This window comes from Hyla sarda, chromosome 3, assembly GCF_029499605.1.
Source record: "Hyla sarda isolate aHylSar1 chromosome 3, aHylSar1.hap1, whole genome shotgun sequence".
Lineage (NCBI taxonomy): Eukaryota > Metazoa > Chordata > Amphibia > Anura > Hylidae > Hyla > Hyla sarda.
Window position 1 is genome coordinate 101,814,154 of NC_079191.1, and position 23,133 is coordinate 101,837,286.

The 23,133-nt window shown below is 41.9% G+C and overlaps 1 protein-coding gene across 6 annotated transcripts in view; it reads left to right on the top strand.

Annotated features, from left to right (window-relative positions):
- DOCK10 (dedicator of cytokinesis 10) overlaps nucleotides 1-23,133 on the top strand; it is a 431,686-nt gene that overhangs the window by 385,138 nt on the left and 23,415 nt on the right. For 5 of the 6 annotated variants that reach the window (XM_056564788.1, XM_056564791.1, XM_056564786.1 and 2 more), the window contains exons 46-50: nucleotides 4,512-4,569; nucleotides 5,820-5,918; nucleotides 8,623-8,729; nucleotides 9,592-9,714; nucleotides 13,257-13,370. In XM_056564788.1, coding sequence (XP_056420763.1) covers nucleotides 4,512-4,569; nucleotides 5,820-5,918; nucleotides 8,623-8,729; nucleotides 9,592-9,714; nucleotides 13,257-13,370 — 501 coding nt within the window. The remainder of the gene's footprint in view (nucleotides 1-4,511; nucleotides 4,570-5,819; nucleotides 5,919-8,622; nucleotides 8,730-9,591; nucleotides 9,715-13,256; nucleotides 13,371-23,133) is intronic. The other variant, XM_056564789.1, reaches the window with a different exon arrangement.

Genomic DNA, 23,133 nt, shown 5'->3' on the forward strand with positions numbered 1-23,133 from the left:
TATCCCCCCTTAAACGTCTCTTCTCAAGACTAAACAATTGTAACTCCTTTAATCGCTCCTCATAGCTAAGATGTTCCATGCCCCATATTAGTTTAGTCGCGCGTCTCTGCACCCTTTCCAACTCCGCAGTGTCCCTTTTATGGACAGGTGACCAAAACTGAACAGCATATTCCAGGTGAGGCCGTACCAATGCTTTATAAAGGGGGAGTATTATGTCCCTGTCCCTTGAGTCCATGCCTCTTTTGATACATGACAATATCCTGCCGCAGTGGCGTTGCTAAGGTTGGTGTCACCCGGTGCGATGGAAAATGGTGTCACCCCATACCTACCCCCCCACCCCCCCCCCCCAGTAAGGTGAGGACGTGAGGTTTGCAGGTGGTGCACATGCAGCCACGCACATGAGGACTGGGGGGGTGAGGGGGGCAGGGCCAGCCCAAGGCATTGTGCTGCCTGGGTCCAAGAATGGAATGCTGCCCCCCCCACAAAAAAAAGAAAGAACAAACACGCATGTATATATATGGCAGTTTACCTCACAGCTCCCCCCCAATACAGTGACCATATAGAGGTATATACCATCTGTACACAGGATATATCTACCATGTAAGTGATTATAAACAGCACCATATAGAGGTATATACCAGCTGTATACAGATCTGTATACCATAGTATAAGTGATTACAATTGCATTTAGGAACTCACAGTTACATGTTTTCTGATCAGCGTCGTCCTCTTTTCTTTTCTTCTCCATCCGGCTCAAGCCGCCATGATTTCTTCTTCCAGAGAAAACTTCCTTTCTTCCGCATCTGCGGGACAAACATGTTAGACATTTTTCCAGCGCTCTCCATTGCCAACCTCATCTTTGCCATTTCAATTCTAAACCCCCACCCCTTCTGAACCATTTCAATTCCCCCTTCTGATCCCCTCTTTGACATTTTAACCCCCCTCCTCCTTCTGATAGGGGGAGGGGAAGAAATGGCATGGGGGGGGGGGTAATTGAAATGGCATAGGGGGGATTGGGAATTGAGATGGCCCCTCTAATCCCCCTGTGCATTTCATTAATCCCTGTCCTTCCTTCTGTGCCATTTCATTAACCCCACTCCTCCCCCTGTGCCATTATATTAACCCCCACCCACCTGTGCCATTTAATTTACCCCTTCAACAACTCTCATGATGGGAGTTGTAGTTTAGCAACAGCTGGGGGCACCCTGTTCCTAAACTACAAATCCCATGGTGAGAGTTGTAGTTTAGCAACAGCTGGGGGCACCCTGTTCCTAAACTACAAATCCCATTGTGAGAGTTGTAGTTTAGCAACAGCTGGGGGCACCCTGTTCCTAAACTACAAATCCCATGGTGGGAGGTGTAGTTTAGCAACAGCTGGGGGCACCCTGTTCCTAAACTACAAATCCCATGGTGGGAGTTGTAGTTTAGCAACAGCTGGTGTAAAAATTCCACCAGCCTCCTGTTGCATGACTACAACTCCCAGCATGCCCTTACAGTGAGGACATGCTGGGAGTTGTAGTTTTTCCCCTTTGCTTTTACTTACCTCAGTCTGGACCGGACCGGATAAGTTCGGTAGGGTTGCGGCGGCTGTAACTGGCTCCTCTATGGGCGCGCGCACTGCCTTATGCTTTGAACAGGCCCACGCTCAGGCCGGCCGCCGATGTGACGTGAGCTCACGTCACTCTCTCCCAAGCAGCCACCGCAAGGTGCTCTTAAAGAGCCAGTGGCTGCAGCGCGATTCCTGGACACCCCGCGGGCCGCTCAGATGAGGACCGGGGGTGGGTGGGGATGAGGTGCTGGCGGACGTGTGCAGATGAGGACTGGAGGGGTGCTGCCGCCCGTGGTGTCACCCCTCCAGGTGGTGTCACCCGGTGCGCTCCGCACCCCCCGCACCCGGGTCGCAACGCCACTGTCCTGCCGGCTTTGGAAGCAGCAGCCTGACATTGCATGCTATTCTGTAGTCTGTGATCTACAAGTACACCCAGATCCTTCTCTACCAGTGACTCTGCCAGTTTAATCCCCCCTAAGACATACGATGCATGCAGGTTATTAGTACCCAGATGCATAACTTTACATTTATCCACATTGAACCTCATTTGCCAAGTGGATGCCCAGACACTAAGTCTATCCAAGTAATCTTGTAACTTATGCACATCCTCTATAGACTGTACCGTGCTACAAAGCTTGGTGTCATCTGCAAAGATAGAAACAGAGCTGTTAATACCATCCTCTATATCATTGATAAATAAATTAAACAACAGCGGGCCCAGTACAGAACCTTGGGGTACACCACTAATAACCGGGGACCAATCAGAGTACGAATCATTGACCACCACTCTCTGGGTATGATCCATGAGCCAGTGTTCAATCCAGTTACAAACTAAAATTTCCAAACCCAAAGACCTTAACTTACCTGTCAGACGTCTATGAGGGACAGTATCAAATGCTTTAGCAAAATCCAGAAACACTATATCCACAGCCATTCCTCTGTCAAGGCTTCTACTCTCCTCTTCATAAAAGCAAATTAGATTGGTTTGACAACTTATATCCTTAGTAAACCCATGCTGGCTATCACTTATAATACAATTATCCCCTATGTATTCCTGTATGTAATCCCTTATAAGTCCTTCAAGCAATTTACCCACAATGCACGTTAAACTTACCGGTCTATAGTTTCCTGGGGAAGACCTAGAGCCCTTTTTGAAGATTGGCACCACATTCGCCTTGCGCCAGTCCCTTGGCACAATACCAGACACCAGAGAATCTCTAAATATCATGAACAGGGGTACAGATATTACTGAACTTATCTCTCTAAGAACTCTTGGGTGTAGTCCATCCGGTCCTGGGGATTTGCTTACATTTATATCACTTAACTTACCTTGTACCATCTCTACATTAAGCCAGTTCAGTACATTACATGATGTGTTACCAGCACTGACCTGGCCAATGTCAGCTCCTTCTTCCATAGTATATACAGAACTAAAGAACCCATTCAGTAGCTCCGCCTTCTCTTGATCGCCTGTGACAACCTCCCCATTATCATTATTAAGGGGTCCTACATGCTCTGTCCTTGTTTTTTTTGCATTTATATATCTAAAAAAATATTTAGGATTAGTTTTGCTTTCTTTGGCCACCTGTCTCTCATTTTGAATTTTTGCTGTTTTTATTACATTTTTACAGATTTTATTAAGCTCCTTGTACTGTTTAAATGTTATAGCTGACCCATCAGCAGCTGATAATTATTGGAAGGATTACGATTTTTTTTAATAGAAGTAATTTACAAATCTTCAATGAAGAAATAATCAGATGGCACTCACAAAGGTCGTGATTTCTTATCCTTTATTCATAAAGCATGAAAATGAAGGTGCGGTGTTAGGCAGGTGTTCTGGCAAGGACGCTGGGAACCTCCACGCAGAGGCTCCCGGCGTCCTTGCCAGTACACCTGCCTGACACCACACCTTCGTTTTCAAGCTTTATGAATAAAGGATAAGAAATCACGACCTTGGTGAGTGCCATCTGATTATTTCTTCATTGAAGATTTGAAGTTACACGTTCACTCTGTTGATTGAGCACCACCTCAAGTCTTAGTTATCTACCTGTCAGGCATTTGCATTTTTCTGGACTATCAGCAGTGCCGGTCTATATCTCACCACATTAATTTACAAATCTGTTTAACTTTCTGGAGCCAGTTGATATATTAAAAAAAAGTTTTTCCCTGGAATACCCCTTTAAAGGGGTTCTCCGGTGCTTAGACATCTTATCCCCTATCCAAAGGATAGGGGATAAGATGCCTTATCGCGGTAGTCCCGCCGCAGGGGACCCCCGGGATCTTGCACACGGCACCCCGTTTGTAATCAGTCCCTGGAGCATGTTTGCTCCGGGTCTGATTACCGAGGACCACAAGGCCGGCGGCATATGAAGTCATGCCTCCGCCCCCGTGTGACATCACGCTCCACCCCTCAATGCAAGTCTATGGGAGGTGGCGTGACAGCTATCACGCCCCCTCCCCTAGGCTTGCATTAAGGGTCGGAGCGTGACGTCACACGGGGGCAGGGGCGTGACGTCACACGCCGCCGGCCTTGTGGTCGTCGGTAATCAGACCCGGAGCAAACACGCTCTGGGGACTGATTACAAACGGGGTGCCGTGTGCAAGATCACGGGGGTCCCCAGCAGCGGGACTCCCGCAATCAGGCATCTTATCCCCTATCCTTTGGATAGGGGATAAGATGTCTAAGCACCGGAGAACCCCTTTAAGACTGCTCCCTTCCTCCCAGTTAGCTTCACCCACTATATAAGAAAGTGGCAAGACCAGCGTAAAACTGGTAAAAAGTAGCACACTTTGTATCCAAGAAAACTGCCATACATACCGCAAAAATTCTCCCCATAGTCTCAGGATACAGCTCCACATCTGCAGAGTTTATTCTTTCTTCAGTTCCCTGTTGAATATGTGATGAATATGGGATGTGTTTACATAGAGTATAAAATAATGGCTTGTGTTTGTGTCCTTGCAGGCCGCCATGTGTTACGTCCATATTGCTGCATTAATTGCAGAATATTTAAAAAGGAAAGGTAAGACTTCTCTGAGAATGTGAGGGATCCTCAATAACCTGATTCTTAATACGTTCATTGACAATACAAACAATGCACCTAGATACAAATGTTGGATGGCTGCAAAACTCAGCATGCAGTTGTATCTCAGGCAGATATGTCAGTGAATAAAGGTCTGACCCCTGCTGATAGACAAGCCTCTATGACACACTCAAAGACATTTTGTTCAGTTCACAGACTTTGAGAAGGGGGAGCTATATTGGACGTAGAATGGCAGGATGGTCAATTTGATGATTTGCTAACCATCTAGGCTTTTCTGACTAGGCTGTTAGGAGGTGTTGGGAGCAGATGTTACATGAGAATGAGGGCACACATGGTGAAAAGGCTCCGGATGGCTCAGCAGACCACCAGTAGACAGGATTTTTTTGATCCACTGACAAACACGAGCAACTCCTACAGTTTCCTTGTCTACCATCCAGACACAGATGGCACCTTCATTACACACTCATCTCTGCCCAGACCATTTATAGGTGCTTAGCTGAAGAATCTTTGGGGTCACAGGGCCAATTATGTGTCCGGCCATTGACAGCCATCCTCTGTTACCTTCATTGACAGTGGTGCTGTGAATGAAAAACCTGGACTGCTACAGAATACAACTGTATGATCTTTAGTGATGAATCCAGGTTCTGTTTGGGATTTCATGACAGTAAGGTGTGAGGTCTGTACGTAGGTATGGAGGCCTTGTGGTGAAAGCTTCAATCCTGCCTTTGCTGTGGAGCAATACACTTTCCCTTCTGCTGGTGATGATCTGGTGAGCAATAATGGGACCAACTGGAATGCCAGCTTCGGCAACCCACATAGTCTACTGGCCCAGCTGCAACATCTGTGGGCAATGTGCCAAAGGATGCCATACAAACCCTGTATGCCTCCATGCCTGACCGTGTCTCATCTTGTGTCCAGGCAAGAGGCAGCGCAACAGAGTTCTAGAGCCTCCTTTCAGTTGTACAGGTTTCCCCAATAAACATATCCTTCCGCTCTAATGTTGCAATCACTTACATTTATATCATCATTACAGTTACACATATAAAGTTGAATTCAATTCCAACAGCTCCTTGGTGCCTTGTTTCTTGTCAATGAGTATATTTTCACACATGAGTAATGTTACTTGACTTGAGCACTGTATCTTTGCTGTTTGGATGTATTAAAATGCATGCTCTAACATTTCCTTATGGTCACTTTACTAAAGTTTATTTGACACTGCTACACTGTAGGTTACTGGAAAATTGAAATCAGTCAGGCCCCAAGCATGATGGTGGAAGAAGATAATTGCTCTGATTATAACCATTTACTAATCTCCACTGGTGCAAAAAGTGAGTGCCCTAACACTGCATGTGATGTGATCAGTCAGGCAATGTGGCATCGTATCAATGAGGCAGCTTTCTGCTATGAATGCATCATTCTGGTTTGTTTGGCTTGCTATATATTGATAAGTGACATCACATTGGGTGATTGATCAAAATATATGTTCTGCTGTGCATGAATTGTTTACTGATTGTTAACTTATTTGTATTTAGATGTCTAATCAGTTTTTGTTATTTTTTTCTGACTATATAACTGCTTGTTCTTCATTTATACTGCATGACTAAAATCCAAATGTAGCAGTGAAATTGGACATTCTAGTCAATCATTTCATCACAGCTGTGCATGGTTGTCTGCCAACCTGTTATAGAAAACATGAGGCCCCTGGCATGGAGGACTGGTGGATTGTTTATGGCCATCATTAGGTGTAAATTACATACTTCATTCCCCTTTTTAAGTAATATGGAATATAGCAACATTGAAAACAGAAAACAGAAATCAAATAGAATGGAATGCTATTGTAAATCATTTTAAAGGGATAATTGTATCAGGAAAATGTTCCATATGCCTTATTGGGCCAAAGTGGAGTTGCCTATTTGAATAGGCACCATGCAATACCTGAGGGGACAATGGCTGGACCTGCCAGCTGGAAAACAGTGGTGTAAAAAAGCATATGATTAGATAGGGCCAGTCATCAGGGTTCCGCGGATAACTTTTTTTTATTTCAATGGTCTTCCTCATTGGCAAGCTATAAGTGTTTTTGTTGTTGTGCAAATAAGACTCAGATGCCCAAAGGGTGTTCCATAACATGGCAAGAGCCCAGGTTAGTCCAGCCAATGTCCTTTTTAACTAGTGGCTATCAGTCAAACAGGGTAGGCAGATGCAAACAAGCCACTGTGCAGCGATAAAAAAGATATGGGCTGGACTTGCCTGGACTCTTGCCATGCTGCAGAACATATTTGAACCTTATTTGCATAATAAAATAGCTTATATCTCACCAGTGGAGGGAACTGTTGAAATAAAAAGGTATTTCTGGGATCAAAATGTCTAGCCATATCTAGCCATGGGTTTATTTATACCTTGGTTCTCCTACTGACCAGTCCACTTTAAAACCTAAATTCTTTCAACATTTTTCGAAAGTTTTCTAGGAAGATTGTCATGACTGGGGGTCGGACAGGGAGAGAGAGACCTAAGCTGTCCCTAGAAACACTCTCCCTGCCTACCTGCCCATCCACCCTAAATGGCAGATCGACAACCACAGTGCCAGACCCTTTATGTGCTAAAGTGCATTGGGGGTAAAGGTACACAAATAATGAAAACAACCAGATAAACCAGACAGGATATAAATATACAAACAGGTCAGGATATAGCATACTAAGATACAGTTCAGAAACCGGAATCAAGATAAACGGCACATATGAATAAATGAACAAGACTAGCTATGGAACAAGTGTACAGCAGAAACCAGGAGATGCAGAGCATAAACAGATGAACTGAATGTAAAACACCAAACAGGTCAGGAAACATAGAACACTGTTCACACTGGACACAAAGAACAAACTATACTCCCCACTCCAAACATGGAGGGACACCAATACTAACTCCAAATAGACTGCTAGCCAGCTGGCACACTCCACCGTGTGATCAGGATATTGACCTAGTAGGAAACAGAAATATAATACACAGAACACAGGACTGAGAAACGGATGAGTCAAAACAGACTCCACAAAAGCCAAACTCCAAAATATGGAGGAATACAAGTCAGGATACAAAACAGGAGTAATACAAAACCATACCAAACTCCATAACATGGAGGAATATGGGTCCAAGCAAGACACACAGTGTGAACACAGACTAAGATAACAAGTTTAAGCAGAATGGATATACATAATCCTAAAAACCGACAGATGTTCTAAAAACTATACATACTAAAATCTATTTCATAACAGGAATATAATAACCATGGTTAAAAATCAAAGAAAGATAGCAAAGGTAAAACTGATAACATAATCAGAGTAGATCCAATAACCACCCCAGAGTGTAGAAGAGCTGGGGTTTAAATAGCCCCACCCGAGTTCTCATTGGTTAATACAATTAACTATTCCCTAGCCAGGGAGAATAGCACAGAAAACAGATAATACATAAAAACAAAGTTTGAACAGAAAAGAAAAATGCAAAAACACAAAAACGGACATAACAAAGCTGCGGTCCATATTGCAATCTGCAGTATCCTCACAGTGGTAAACTATAAAATCAGTAGAGACTACCTTATGTTTTTTATGTCAGTTCTGCAAAGATAAGTAAAGCAGTATTTGAATGGAGCCGCAGGATACAGGCTCAACTAGTGCACCATTAAACTCTTCTAGCTGCAATTGTGTGGGTCAAGAGAATCGGAGGACTCAGGACCGCATTGTAGTGATTGGTGGGGGTCTAAGCAGTGGAGCTCTCTGCGATCATAGATAAATTGCTTTATTCTGTGGATAGGCGATGAGTGTGTTTCACTGGAAAAACTTTAACAGTCCTGTAGAAGAACATAAAGTCAGCTTCTCATTCACATGGCTGCTTGATATAGCAAACTACAGGTTGCATTCAACTGCACAGCAAAATGCAGATAAAGCACTTAAGAGCTTTCCCTTTCACCAGTGACATCATTTACCATCACATTCATGTCCGTCACCATGAGAGAGACAACTAAGATTAGGACTTTATTGACAGGTTTGTTCTCGATGGGGTGGCCAGCCTTTCAGAGTATTACTCCAAATATCAAAGAAGAAGGGGCAATGAAAGAAGACTCAGGGATGCAGGACACCCCATACAATGAGGTAACCATTGAACTATGATTGAGTAATCTAATGTATGCAACAATATTGCAATATTTTTGTAATAAAATGGAAGGTACTCTCCTTAAAGGTGTACTCCACTGCCTCAGCGTTCAGAAAATTTAGTTCCGAACACTTGGAGCGGGTGTCGGGGGGTTGTGACGTCACAGCTACGCCCCTCATGATGTCACTCCACACCCCCTCAATGCAAGTCTATGGGATGGGGCGTGATGGCCGCCACGCCCCCTCCCATAGACTTGCATTGAAGGAACATGGTGTAAAGTCACAGGGGGTGTAGCCAAGACGTCACGACCCCCCGACGCCTGCACCCAGCGTTCTAAACAAACGCCGGGTGCTGCACAGATATTGCTGGGGTCCCGAGGGGATAAGATGTCTAGGGGCAGAGTACCCCTTTAAGTAGAAATATTACCCATTTAATTACAGAAAAGGAACATGTCACTGACCTGTACAGCCCTTTTTATTTATGGGCTAACTAAAGTCAAAGTTGTATATTACTTATTGTACATTGTACCATTCACATAAAAGTTTCCATTGTCGTTAATATCTTCTCACCACTGCACCTTAAATCATGAATCCGCCAATATATCTGATATATAGATTTTTTAATTAATTATTCTGCTTGCTATGACTGTCACTAAGGCATGGTTACCCTTCTCCTCATTCATAGACCATAAGCTTCTGTATCCGCCATAATCCTTTTCATATCAGTATACACATACAGATGTACTGTCTGACATTCCTTCTTACGCACCAGCCATTCTTATATACAGTATTTATTCTTTGGTAACGATAAACAGGTTGCTGACATGTTGTGTGTTCTCTGTGTGTCTTTGTGTCATCGCAGAGCACTTTAGTGGAGCAGTTGGACCTGTGTGTTGACTTTCTCTGGAAATCTGAGCGGTATGAGCTTATTGCTGATGTCAGTAAGCCGGTCATTGCTGTATTTGAGAAACAGAGGGACTTCAAGGTAACTTTGGGGGGGGGACTATATCAAACGTGTTTAGGAAAGCCCCTAGTTTTGCAACAATGTACAATTATGTGGGGTTTTACATGGCCCTTGCCACTTTTTGCTGGGTGTAGTAACGTAACTAATGTTTCTGTTTTCTCCATTGTCCCATTCCTCCTTTTCATTCTATGGCCCTGATTAATTATTATAAATATGCTAGAATTCTGGCAAAATCAATGCTGTACACCACATTTATTTTGGAAAAAGCGCATTGGCTTAAGATGCAGCATTGTGCACTAGAATTGTGTTAGAATTCTGGTGTAGTTTAAACCAACTGTAACAAAAATGGAAAAGGTTTATCAGGCTGAGTCACTTTTGATAAATCTTGTGCATTGTTAGACTGTCTTGTCTAAATTTACCATCAATTAGTTTCCTCCGGTAGTCCCCTAGTCAGTTTTTCTCCCCCTCTGGCAGCCCTTAAAGGGGTTATCCAGGAAAAAACTTTTTTTTATATATCAACTGGCTCCAGAAAGTTAAACAGATTTGTAAATGACTTCTATTAAAAAATCTTAATCCTTTCAGTACTTATGAGCTTCTGAAGTTGAGTTGTTCTTTTCTGTCTAAGTGCTCTCTGATGACACGTGTCTCGGGGACCGCCCAGTTTAGAAGAGGTTTGCTATGGGGATTTGCTTCTAAACTGGGCAGTTCCCGAGACACGTGTCATCAGAGAGAACTTAGACAGAAAAGAACAACTCAACTTCAGAAGCTCATAAGTACTCAAAGGATTAAGATTTTTTAATAGAAGTAATTTACAAATCTGTTTAACTTTCTGGAGCCAGTTGATATATATATATATATATATATATATATATATATATTTAAAAAAAAAAATTTTTCCTGGATAACCCCTTAAAAGGGATACTCCAGTGGAATTTTTTTAATTTTTTTTTTAAATCAACTGGTGCCATTAAGTTAAACAGATTTGTAAATGACTTCTATTTAAAAAATCTTAATCCTTCCAGTACTTATCAGTTGCTGTATGCTACAGAGGAAGTTTTTTTCTTTTTTAATTTCTTTTCTGTCTGACCACAATGCTCTCTGCTGACACATCTGTCCATGTCAGGAACTGTCCGGAGCAGAAGATGTTTGCTAAGGGGATTTGCTGCTGCAAATCCCCTTAGCAAACATCTTCTGCTCCGGACATTTCCTGACATGGACAGATGTATCAGCAGAGAGCATTGTGGTCAGCCAGAAAAGACAACTCTACTTCCTCTGTAGCAAACAGCAGCTGATAAGTACTGGAAGGATTAAGATTTTCAAATAGAAGTAATTTACAAATTGGTTTATCTTTCTGGCACCAATTGATTTAAAAAAAATGTTTTCCACCAGAGTACCCCTTTAATCTAGTCCCCAGAAAGTTTCCCTGTAGATAGTTAGATAGAACTTTCACCATGAAGTCTGAAGCAGTGAAGAAAAATAGTACTTCCTTGCTTACAAGTAAATCCTCTATGATATCATCTTATCTGGGGAAACAGACCCTTTATTACTCAAACCCATTATAACTCAACAGGATCTATTAGGTTTATTTACAAAATTTGTTTAAAACAGATCTGTAATATCAGATGTGGTTGGACGCTAGCATCAACAGAACCTTACTTATTAAACGCAAAATATTTAGTACAGTTTTAATAAACAAATATACCATATATACTTTTCGTGCTGAAAACGCCCCCTCGGCTTATACTCGAGTAAACAAAAAAACATTTCTGGCTTTAGCTGTGAGGGGATGGTCCCGGCCGTCCATCTCCGCCTGTCAATCCCTTCATCAGTGGTCTTCAACCTGCAGACCTTCAGATGTTGCAAAACTACAACTCCCATCATGCCCGGACAGCCATCGGCTGTCCGGGCATGCTGGGAGTTGTAGTTTTGAAACATCTGGAGGTCTGCAGGTTGAAGACCACTGCCCGGGCCTTCATCATCATCCAGACCCCCCTTTTGTTTTCTACTCACCTCCCCTCGGTGGGAAGGAAGGGTGAGCTGGTGCGGGCCATCCATATTCGACCTCCTATGCTGCAGGGACCGTCCAGGGGGGAGGGTTAGTCGTTCCGGGCTGTTTATCTTCAACAGGAGGCCCTCTTCTATGCTCCGGGCCGGCCCGGACTAGTGACGTTGCCTTGATGACGACGTGCAGGGACATACGTGCTCAGCAGACGTCCGTGACGTCCCTGCCTGGTGGCGTCAAGGCAGTGTCACTAGTCCGGGGCCGGCCCGGAGCGGAGAAGAGGTCCTCCTAGTGAAGATGGACAGCCCGGAACGACTAACCCTCCCCACCGGACGGTCCCTGCAGCATAGATGGCCCGGACCAGCTCACCCTTCCTTCCCACCGAGGGGAGGTGAGTAGAAAACAAAAGGGGGGGTCTGGATGATGACGAAGGCCGCAGTGGTCTTCATCCCACAGACCTCCAGATGTTTCAAAACTACAACTCCCAGCATGGCTGTCCGGGCATGCTGGGAGTAGTAGTTTTGCAACATCTGGAGGTCTGCAGGTTGAAGACCACTGAGAAGGGATTGACAGGCGGTGATGATAAAGGGGGGGATGATGACGAGGGGGATGATGATGGGGGTCTGGATGATGACAGGGGGGGGATGATGTATTTCCCTCCCTAGGCTTTTAGTCGAGTCAATAACTTTTCCTGGGTTTTTGGGGTGAAATTTGGGGCCTCGGCTTATATTCGGGACGGCTTATACTCGAGTATATACGGTACATGGTCAGAATTACTGCCAGATTAAAGTAAGTTGACTATATTTGTCTAAATTCAGCTTTTTGCTTCTAGTTTACATGTGAACGATCTAGACACAGTAACCTCTAAAATGCAATGTAGCTTTAAAGGGGTTATCCAGGAAAAAACTTGTTTTTATATATCAACTGGCTCCAGAAAGTTAAACACATTTGTAAATTACTTCTATAAAAAAATCTTAATCCTTTCAGTACTTATGAGCTTCTGAAGTTAAGGTTGTTCTTTTCTGCCTAAGTGCCCTCTGATGACACGTGTCTCGGGAAACGCCCAGTTTAGAAGCAAATCCCCATAGCAAACCTCTTCTAAACTGGGCGTTTCCCGAGACACGTGTCATCAGAGATTACTTAGACAGAAAAGAACAACCTTAACTTCAGAAGCTCATAAGTACTGAAAGGATTAAGATTTTTTAATAGAAGTAATTTACAAATCTGTTTAACTTTCTGAAGCCAGTTGATATATATTAAAAAAAAAAGTTTTTCCCTGGAATACCCCTTTAATGCTGTATTCACATGTGCATTATAGTGTCCATTAATAACCGAAGCCACAGGGATCTGCCAGATCAAACACCATGGACACCAAAGCAGATAGACAAACCTCATTGATTCGATAATATTCATTTCTCACCATCAAGTTGTCTGTTGTAAATGGAAAAATAGTGCTGCATGAAATGCTAATTTTATAGTAAAACCAAAAAAGGATGGGAGTCTAAATCTAAAAAATGTGCTAATATTTATTTGCTTTTCTTCTTTGTTCACCACATTTCAGCGTCTGTCAGAGCTATATTACCGTATACACCGTTCATACCTAAAAATTGCGGAGGTTGTAAATACAGAGAAAAGGTTATTTGGACGTTATTATCGTGTCGCCTTCTATGGCCAGGTAAGCAGGCTCTAGAATATTACCCTCTATTATATAAAGGGGTCTGGATTTGTTTGGCCAATTAATTAATTAGTATTATTTACTATTATACAGCTTTTTACTGGATATGTAGTAATAATGATTGCCTTCATATATGTCACTGTTAAGCCTTCAAGTATATACACTGATGACTAGTAGAGTACATCAGTGTGTAATATTCATAGGATAGACCTGAGACAGGCAGCCCATGCATTTTTTACACTTCTTGAATTATTTATACAACTCATTATACATAAAAGATCACTTACTTTGTAGAAGAATACAATTATTATTCATTGCAGTGTAGAAAAGGCAGAAGCTTCAGCAAATCTTGTAACGGTATCAAAATCCATCCGAATCAAAACAGGATAAAATTCTGATCGTATTAACTCCATAAGATCAGATAAAAGAGACATCATAGTGAGAAAACGTGTTACATGGATATCTGACTGAACAATCTTCTGATATATATCTATATGATATCTGGTCTGAACATTACACTGGAGTCTGGTTTAATTCTAATGCTCTGAATTAAAAAATGTTCCGAAAAAGTGTTTCAGCTGCGATTTTATTTTTACGTGTCAAGAAGGTACAAAAAATATAAGTACATTATGTTAATATAATATAAGTACATTATGTTAATGTACTGTATTTAAATGGTTACATTAACAACCAACCGATGCCACTGAAATTAGTTTCTTAGCCAAGTGCTTAGTTTAGAGCAGGGGCGGGGTCTCAGCTCCTCTTCCCCTCCCATGCAGGTCAGAGAAGGAACCTTACACGACACCTACATTTTTAAAATCGGATTATCTACAATTCAGTAAGGTATACAGCATTCAGTGAATCCATTACTTCTGTAAAGCAAAGGTTTACTGCTATTCCTATGTTATTCTTGATTTGGCTCACTGCTTCAGAAAACCATCATATTTCAGGTATCAGTAATGTAGTAATAAATGTAATAGTTGTAGGGTTAGTAGCAATTCAGGCCTTTATTTTATTGCAGTGAGAACTTTAATACAAATCACATATCCTGATATATACCAAGGATAGTCTTATGTCTATCACATGCATGCTTAAACCCCTTCACCATATTTTTAGCTTTTACTGTAATAGCCTTTCTGCAGAGGTGGTAGCTACAAATACAGTGATGGAACTTAAAGGGGTACTCTGTTGGAAAAAAATTTTTTTTTAAATCAACTGGTGCCAGAAAGTTAAAGGGGTATTCCGGCCAAAACACATCTTATCCCCTATCCAAAAGATAGGGGATAAGATGTCTGATCGCGGGGGGCCCGCCGCTTGGACCCCCCGCAATCTCCCTGCAGCAGCCCACATTCTATGCGTGGCTGCGTCTGCTTTTTCTGAAAACTTCGGGCTTCCGAGACGGGGACGTGACGTCACGCCACGCCCCCTCCATTCGTTTCTATGGGAGAGGGCGTTGAGGCCGTTACGCCTCCTCCCATAGAAATGAATGGAGGGGGCGTGGCGTGATGTCACATCCCCGTCTTGGAAGCCCAAAGCTTTCAGAAAAAGCAGACGCAGCCACGCATAGAATGCGGGCTGCTGCAGGGAGATCGCAGGGGGCCCCAGTGGCGGGCCCCCCGCGATCAGACATCTTATCCCCTATCCGTTGGATAGGGGATAAGATGTTTTGGGCCGGAATACCCCTTTAAACAGATTTGCAAATGACTTCTATTAAAAAATCTTGTCCACAGAGCTGGGGATTTTCTCCTGCTCTGGACAGTTTCTGATACGGGCATCAGGTGTCAGCAGAGAGCACTGTGGACAAGACAAAAAAGAAATAAAAAAAAAAAGGATTTTCTCTGTAGCATACAGCTGCTAAAAAGTACTGGAAGGGTAAAGATTTTTTTATAGAATTTATTTACAAATCTCTTTAACTTTCTGGCACCCGTTGATTAAAAACGAAAAATGTTTTCCACCGGAGTACCCCTTTAAGCATGCATGAGACAGGCATAGGGCTATCCTTCATATAAGATAGGGCCACAGGCTATTCCTAGTATTCAGGAAATTGGGCAGACTAGGTGGACAGAATGGTTCTTATCTGCCAACAAATTCTATGTTTCTATGTGCTGTTTGAATGTAGAATTAAACGGGTAGTCCAGAGAACTGAACTTTGTAGACACTTATCCCCTATTTACAGTATAAGGGATAGGAGACCCCCTGTGATCTCCTGTACAGGACTCTGGCTACTTACATGTAGCAGAGCGGCCCCCCACCTTTCTGGACAAACCCAAGTGACGGCCAATCCCCGATGCAGCAATGTCCCACCTCACTTCATCTAAACATATATCAAGTGTATACTTTGTTTGCATGACTCAAAAGCATAATACAGTGATCCCTCAACTTACAATGGCCTCAACATACAATAGTTTCAACATACAACGGCCTTTTCTGGACCATTGTAACTTGAAACCAGACTCAACATACATGTACAGACAGTCCAAATCTGTGAAACGTGTCAATGGCTGCAAGAACTGACCAATCAAAATGGGCATTCACTGGTAAAACCCCTGTATTACTGAAGCATATGTACTGACTGGTGTCTGGTAGCGCCCCCTACAGTACAGGGAGGTATTACATGTTCTGTACACTTTACCTGTGCCATGGTTAGCTGCTCCTTTGGACACCAGGTGAGGGCGACTCCATGTTACTTTTTTAGGACATTGCGTGTTCTGTACAGGACCCCGAAGAAGCTCCTGTCCTCTACATAGACCAGTGTTTCCCAAGCAGGGTGGCCCCAGCCTTTGGCTGTCCGGGCATGCTGGGAGTTGTAGTTTTGCAACAGCTGGAGGCTCCCTGCTTGGAAAACACTGACATAGACAGCTCCCAGCAGATCTTTCCTACTTTTATATATAAGGACTTTCTTTATCTATATCAGTTATCTACTTATTTTTTTTTAATTCTCACTTTTTCCTATTTTTGGATGACATTTTGGTGCATTCAGAACCAATTACCAGGTTTCCATAGAGTTCTGCTCTCAACATACGATGGTTTCAACATACAATGGTCGTCCTGGAACCAATTAATATTGTAACTTGAGGGACAACTGTATACCGCATTGCAAAAAAGTATATGTTTTGGAAATAGACCAAATACAGTCCTTAAGTAAAGGACCTACCACAAAAATAGTACCTTTCTTGACTTATACTGGCGATGTACCCAGAAAACGTCAGTGCACATTTCTGAGGGTTCGATTTCAGACAAGTTACATATGTGTGCCTATATCAGGCTTTTCTGAAACTAGTCTAAGGGTGCATTCCCACGTGGCGTATTTTGCTGCGTATTTGCTGCGTATTTGGTGCTGCGTATTTTCCTACCCATTGACTTCAACAGGGAAAATAAAATACGCAGCAGCAAATACGCAGCAAATACGCCGTGTGGGAAGGTACCCTAAGGGTACGTTCCCACACGGCGTATTTTGCTGCGTATTTGCTGCGTATTTGGTGCTGCGTATTTTCCTACCCATTGACTTCAACAGAGAAAATAAAATACGCAGCAGTAAATACGCAGCAAATACGCCGTGTGGGAATGTACCCTAAGAGAGTAAAAAAAAAAAAAACTGTAGAACTATAGCAAACATTCCCAAACACATATGATAAAATTGAGCAGTTATAAAGCCCAGAAACATACACTTGCATGTACTGCAGAGACATATAATGAATGTAAATATAAAATAGATTTACCTGGCTATAGAATACCTGGCTTGTTGCCAGCAAATAAAATCTGGTATATTTAATCCACAGCACAACTGTATTCATCAATGACTGCTCCCTAGTATCAGGCTTTAAAGGGGTACTCCAGTGAAAAACGTTTTTCTTTTAAAGCAACTGGTGTCAGAAAGTTAAACATATTTGTAAATTACTTCTATTAAAAAATCTTAATCCTTCATGTACTTATTAGCTGCTGAATACTACAGAGGAAATTCTTTTCTTTTTGGAATGCTCTCTGATGACATCACAAGCACAGTTCTCTCTGCTGACGTTATCATAATAATAATAATAACACTTTATTTATTGTTGTCCTTAGTGGGATTTGAACCCATCTGCTATGCATCTACTATGCATGGTTGCTAAAATGGACAGAGATGTCAGCAAAGAGCACCGTGCTCGTGATGTCATCAGTGTTCCAAAAAGAAAGGAATTTCCTCTGTAGCATTCAGCAGCTAATAAGTACTGGAAGGATTAAGATTTTTTAATAGAAGTAATTTACAAATATGTTTAACTTTCTGCCCCCAGTCGATTTAAAAGAAAAAAGGTTTTCACCGGAGTACCCCTTTAAGGAAGTCTCAGACTAAGTCACTGGGTAAACATTTGTGGCCTTCTTGACTCCTGAACTGGGAATCGTGCAAAGTGTAATGACTTTTACAATCCTTCTAAATATTCCAACTCAATCTTAATGCACGCATTTGCTCTTTTTTCCGTCTGATCCTATTGAAGGCTGTGGTAAGTGCTTAATTTCTGCTTGTCTATTTCTTTACCACTCACACAGACAGCGCCAGCTGTTTACCCATGATGTCTTGCATCTAATCTATTAATACCAGCTAAGATGTTCATTTGTCGCTTCCTTCTGGTGGAATGTGCAAAGTGCTGTGTTCATTCGTGTCTGTTTACATCCCTTCCTATATGACTGAATTATAAAACAGTTTTTTTCATCATCGTCAGTTCTGGTTGGCAAAAGTTGCACAAGGGTGCGATGCGCAAAGTTGCCAAAGCATGTAAAAAAGCAATGCAAGCGTTTTACATGCATCATCCTTTAGTGGGATCTTACTATAGGGACCGTATTTGCCCTTTTGTTTCTATATGAACAGTTTTCTTAATGTGAAAATGGCTTGCAATTCTTAATGATATCTTCATGATTGTAATAAAAAAATTATTATAAATATTTTATAATGATAAATAAATAATCAGACATGCACAATAGTTGATATTTATGAGATAATACAGTCTATACAGTACATAAATGCCACCAAAGAATTGAGACGCTATATTAAGGCTTGAAATTGTTCATGAAAATTTAAAGTTACGGGTACCTAATTTTTTTTGTAAAAAAGTGTTTCTCCAACCAGTGTGCTGCCAGTAAAACTAAAATTCCCATGCTGGAAGTTGTAGTTTTGCGACAGCTGGAGGCATGTTTGTTGGGAAACAATGCTTTTATAGCCCCTCCCCCCTACACTATATATATGGCCTAGCTAGAGGGCCTCTCATTGGGCAATCAGGGTCACATGGGTACTCTGCATCATGCCTCCTAACAGATATCCTGTACATTTATTAACGATACAGTGCAAAACATTACAAATCAACAGACAATGAATACAATGAATATTAAGACATCACCTGAGCAGCAGGGTCCAGAGCATGCACCTGACAGGACCCACTCCGGTACTGGGACACCTCACTAGCTCCTGCTGGAATTTTGAAATATGCTGAATGTCTGCCCTTGTTTCCCAGTCGGACGTTCTGCACTTTTTACTACCATGTGAACATACTCTTTAACATAATTAAATTATTTACATACCGGTAATTATATTTTTTATTAATATTTTTAATTAAATTTTGCCCATTCTGTGTGCAGCAAAAATGCATTATAACCATCTAAAAAACAGACAAAAATGTATTGCGTGAACCTGGCCTTACAATTTTTTATTATCATGTCACATGCATCATAAATTTACTCTAAAACAAACTGTAGCTGTTTTTACGGGCAGATAGAGAACGGGTCCTGTATGTGTGAGTTGGAGGTGAAAGTGGTTAATAGGAAGCGGCTGTCCCTGGAAATAATGATGTCACTGATAATGAATGCCACATACTTGGCCAGACAAGATTTAGGGGCAGATTTCCCAACTTATCAGAGACTTCCACGTCTTCAGAAATGTTTTCTGGAAATATTTATCCCTGGAAATTGCAAAGATTATTTTATCTTCAACAATAATGAATCATTTCATTTATATAGTGATTAGGTGCACACAATGAAACAGTCCATGTATGCATTGAAGAGGTTAAAATCAGGTTTCAGACTCCATTCACTGAAATTAAGCAGATATCTTGAAAAAGAGTTAAAGAGGAACTCCGCTGGAAAAAAAAAAACTGGCGCCAGAAAGTTAAACAGATTTGTAAATTATATCTATTTAAAAATATTAACCCTTCCAGTACTTATTAGCTGCTGCATGTTCCAGAGAAAGTTCTTTTATTTTTGAATTTTCTTTCTGTCTGACCATAGTGCTCTCTGCTGACACCTCTGTCCATGTCAGCAACTGTCCAGTGCAGGAGAAAATCCCCATAGCAAACCTATCCTGCTCCGGACAGTTCCTAAAATGGACAGAGGTGTCAGCAGAGAGCACTGTGGCCAGACAGAAAGGAGATTAAAAAAGAAAAAAACTTCCTCTGTAGCATACAGCAGCCGATAAGTACTGGAAGGGTTAAAATGTTTAAATAGAAATATTTTGCTAATCTGTTTAACTTTCTGGCACCAGTTGATTAAAAAAATAAAAAATAAAAATTCCAGGGGAGTACCCCTTTAAGGCTTCAAACAAGATATGAAAAAGTTACATAATTTTTTGATGAATATAGGGCAATGATTTCCAAACAGTGTGTCTCTACCTGTTACAAAACTACAACTCCCAGCATGCCCAGACAGCCTTTGGCTGTCCGGGCATGCTGGGAGTTGTAGTTTTGCTACAGCTGGAGGCACCATGTTTGGAAAACAGTGTAAGGACTTTATATCGGAATAGATAATGGAAGATCTGCTTGCAATCAGCTGTGGGTGGCTACACATTTCTACTGCAGCACCCTCTATATGAAATTTGGTATGACTAGGTGCCCATTCAAATAAATGTCCTCCAAAGCAGCTGCTAAGGCTTGCTGAGCTGTGGCCAATGGAATTGAATTCTGGAAGTGCCCCCCCCCCCCCTATAATGTCCTAACTGTACATATAGGCATAGGTTGCTCCCCTATTAACTTTATTTACATAATATTTGACAACCACTTTAAAGGGGTACTCCCGTGGAAACCTTTTTTTTGGGAAATTACTTCTACTAAAAAATCTTAATCCTTCCAGTACTTTTTAGGGGCTGTATACTAAAGAGAAATCAAAAAAAGAAATGTATTTTCTCTGATGTCATGACCACAGTGCTCTCTGCTGACCTCTGCTGTCCATTTTAGGAACTGTCCAGAGCAGCATCTGTTTGCTATGGGGATTTTCTCCTGCTCTGGACAGTTCCTAAAATGGACAGCAGAGGTCAGCAGAGAGCACTGTGGTCATGACATCAGAGAAAATGCATTTCTTTTTTGGATTTCTCTTTAGTATACAGCGTCTAAAATGTACTGGAAGGATTAAGATTTTTTAATAGAAGTGATTTACAAATCTGTTTAACTTTCTGGCACAAGTTAATAAAAAAAAAAAAAAAAGGTTTTCCTCGGGAGTGCACTTTTATGTAATTAAACATCAAGGTGCCAAAGTAGTAGGTGCACATTGACTGACAGCTTTCGCTACAATGGCTGGGATACCATGTCTACATGCCTAATAGCCATAGGTATCACATGATAGAATGTAGGGGTTTATTTCTAACCGGCAATCTATGCTGAGTAGATTGAATTGAAAAGTCTCACATTGGTATTAAAAGAGTCCTTTATTTATATTTATTTATTTATATATATTTATATTTATTCATTTATATATTTATTTATTTTATTTTTTTTCCATAAAAGACACATTTAATGTATTTGTCTGATACATGCAAAGGATTTTAGTCCAGTAATACAAACTCATACATATAGTTCATACAATACATACAAATGATTAAGAAAGAGTTGCACATCTATACAGACAATTTTTCTTTTTTTTTTAGCACCAGTTTTAGGTTTCTTCCATATCATATACTGTACCACTAGATGGCACTGTTGCATAGTTATTTTCAGTTTTTATATAACTGTATCTAGCTGCAGTATCCTTTATATTTTGTCACCGCTCTAAAGGTTATAAAAATACATTATTGTATTAAATATATCAGCCACTTTTTTCTGGCACATGCTTTTTAAACAGCATGTAAGCCTGAATCTCTTCTCATGTTTCCTGGTTTATTTATAGTAAGCCAGGGTCGTAGTTATAGAGGTAGCAGTCCCATTGGGGCCCTGGTGCCTAAGGGGGCCCCAAAGCTCATTTGCCCTATAAGAGACCAGTATAATAAATGGCATATGGAGCCCTGTTGTATTTTTAGCATCGGGGCCCAGAAGTTACAAGCTATGCCTCTGGACATGACCTAACTTAGTACAGTCATGACGGTAAATGTTGGCACCCCTGAAATTTTTCAAGAAAATGAAGTATTTCTCACCGAAAAAGGATTGCTGTAACACATGTTTTGCTATACACATGTTTATTCCCTTTGTGTGAATTGGAATTAAACAAGAAAAGGGAGGAAAAAAAGCACCAAACTCCAAAAATGGGCTGGACAAAATTAATGGCATCCTTTCAAAATTGTGGAAAAATAAGATTGTGTAACACTAACGTTTCAGTAGACAGGAACAATGGCGGTGGTGGATCCGGTGGACCTGTGTGGCTGATGACTTGGACCGTACCATGGAGCGGAGTTTAAGGTGCCGCTGGTTTTCACCAGAGCCCGCCGCAAAGCGGGATGGACTTGCTGTGGCAGCCGGCACCCAGGTCGCTACCCCTGGCACGGCTCGACCACAAAGGCGGAATTAGGAAATTCGGGGCACAGGTAGGATACAGCAACTCGCGGTCAGGATAGCAGAAGGGCAGGCGGCACAGTAGCGTAGTCAGGAATGTAGCAGGTAGTCAGTAGGCAGGTGGCAAAGGAACAAGGTTAGGTCAAAGAGCAAAGGGTACGATACACGAGAAGGCAATACTCAGAAATGCTTTCTCTCAGGCACTAGGGCAACAAAGATCCGGCAGGTTAGTGTGGGAGGTGGAAGAATTTATTAACTGAGCTACAGGTGTTAATTAATGGGCGCACTGGCCCTTTAAATCTCAGAGCTCCGGTGCTTGCTCGCCCTAGGGGATGGGGACACGCGCACCGGAGCAGAGAAGCAGAGATGCGAATGCCAGCCCCCCGGGAGCAGAAGGAGACGGGGCCATGCGCTCACAGCCAGTGTGTGCGGCCGCAGCACAGATCATAACAGATTGTTTCAAACATATGATGCTCCTTTAAACTCACCTGGGGAAAGAAACAGGTGTGGGCAATATAAAAATCACACCTGAAAGCAGATAAAAAGGAGAGAAGTTCACTTAGTCTTTACATTGTGTGTCTGTGTGTGCCACACTAAGCATGGCAACAGAAAGAGGAGAAGAGAACTGTCTGAGGACTTGAGAACCAAAATTGTGAAACAAATATCAACAATCTGAAGGTTACAAGTCCATCTGCAGAGATCTAGATTTGCCTTTGTCCACAGTGCGCAACATTATCAAAAAGTTTACAACCCATGGCACTGTGGCTAATCTGCCTGGGCGTAGACGGAAGAGAAAAAGTGATGAAATGTGTCAACGCAGGATAGTCTGAATGGTGAATAAGCAGCCCCAAACAAGTTCCAAAGATATTCAAGCTGTCCTGCAGAGAGTGCATCAGTGCAGCGCGAACAATCCGTCGACATTTAAATGAAATTAAACGCTATGGCAGGAGACCCAGGAGGACCCCACTGCTGACACCGAGACATAAAAAAGCAAGACTACATTTTGCCAAAATCAACTTGATTAAGCCAAAATCCTTCTGGGAAAA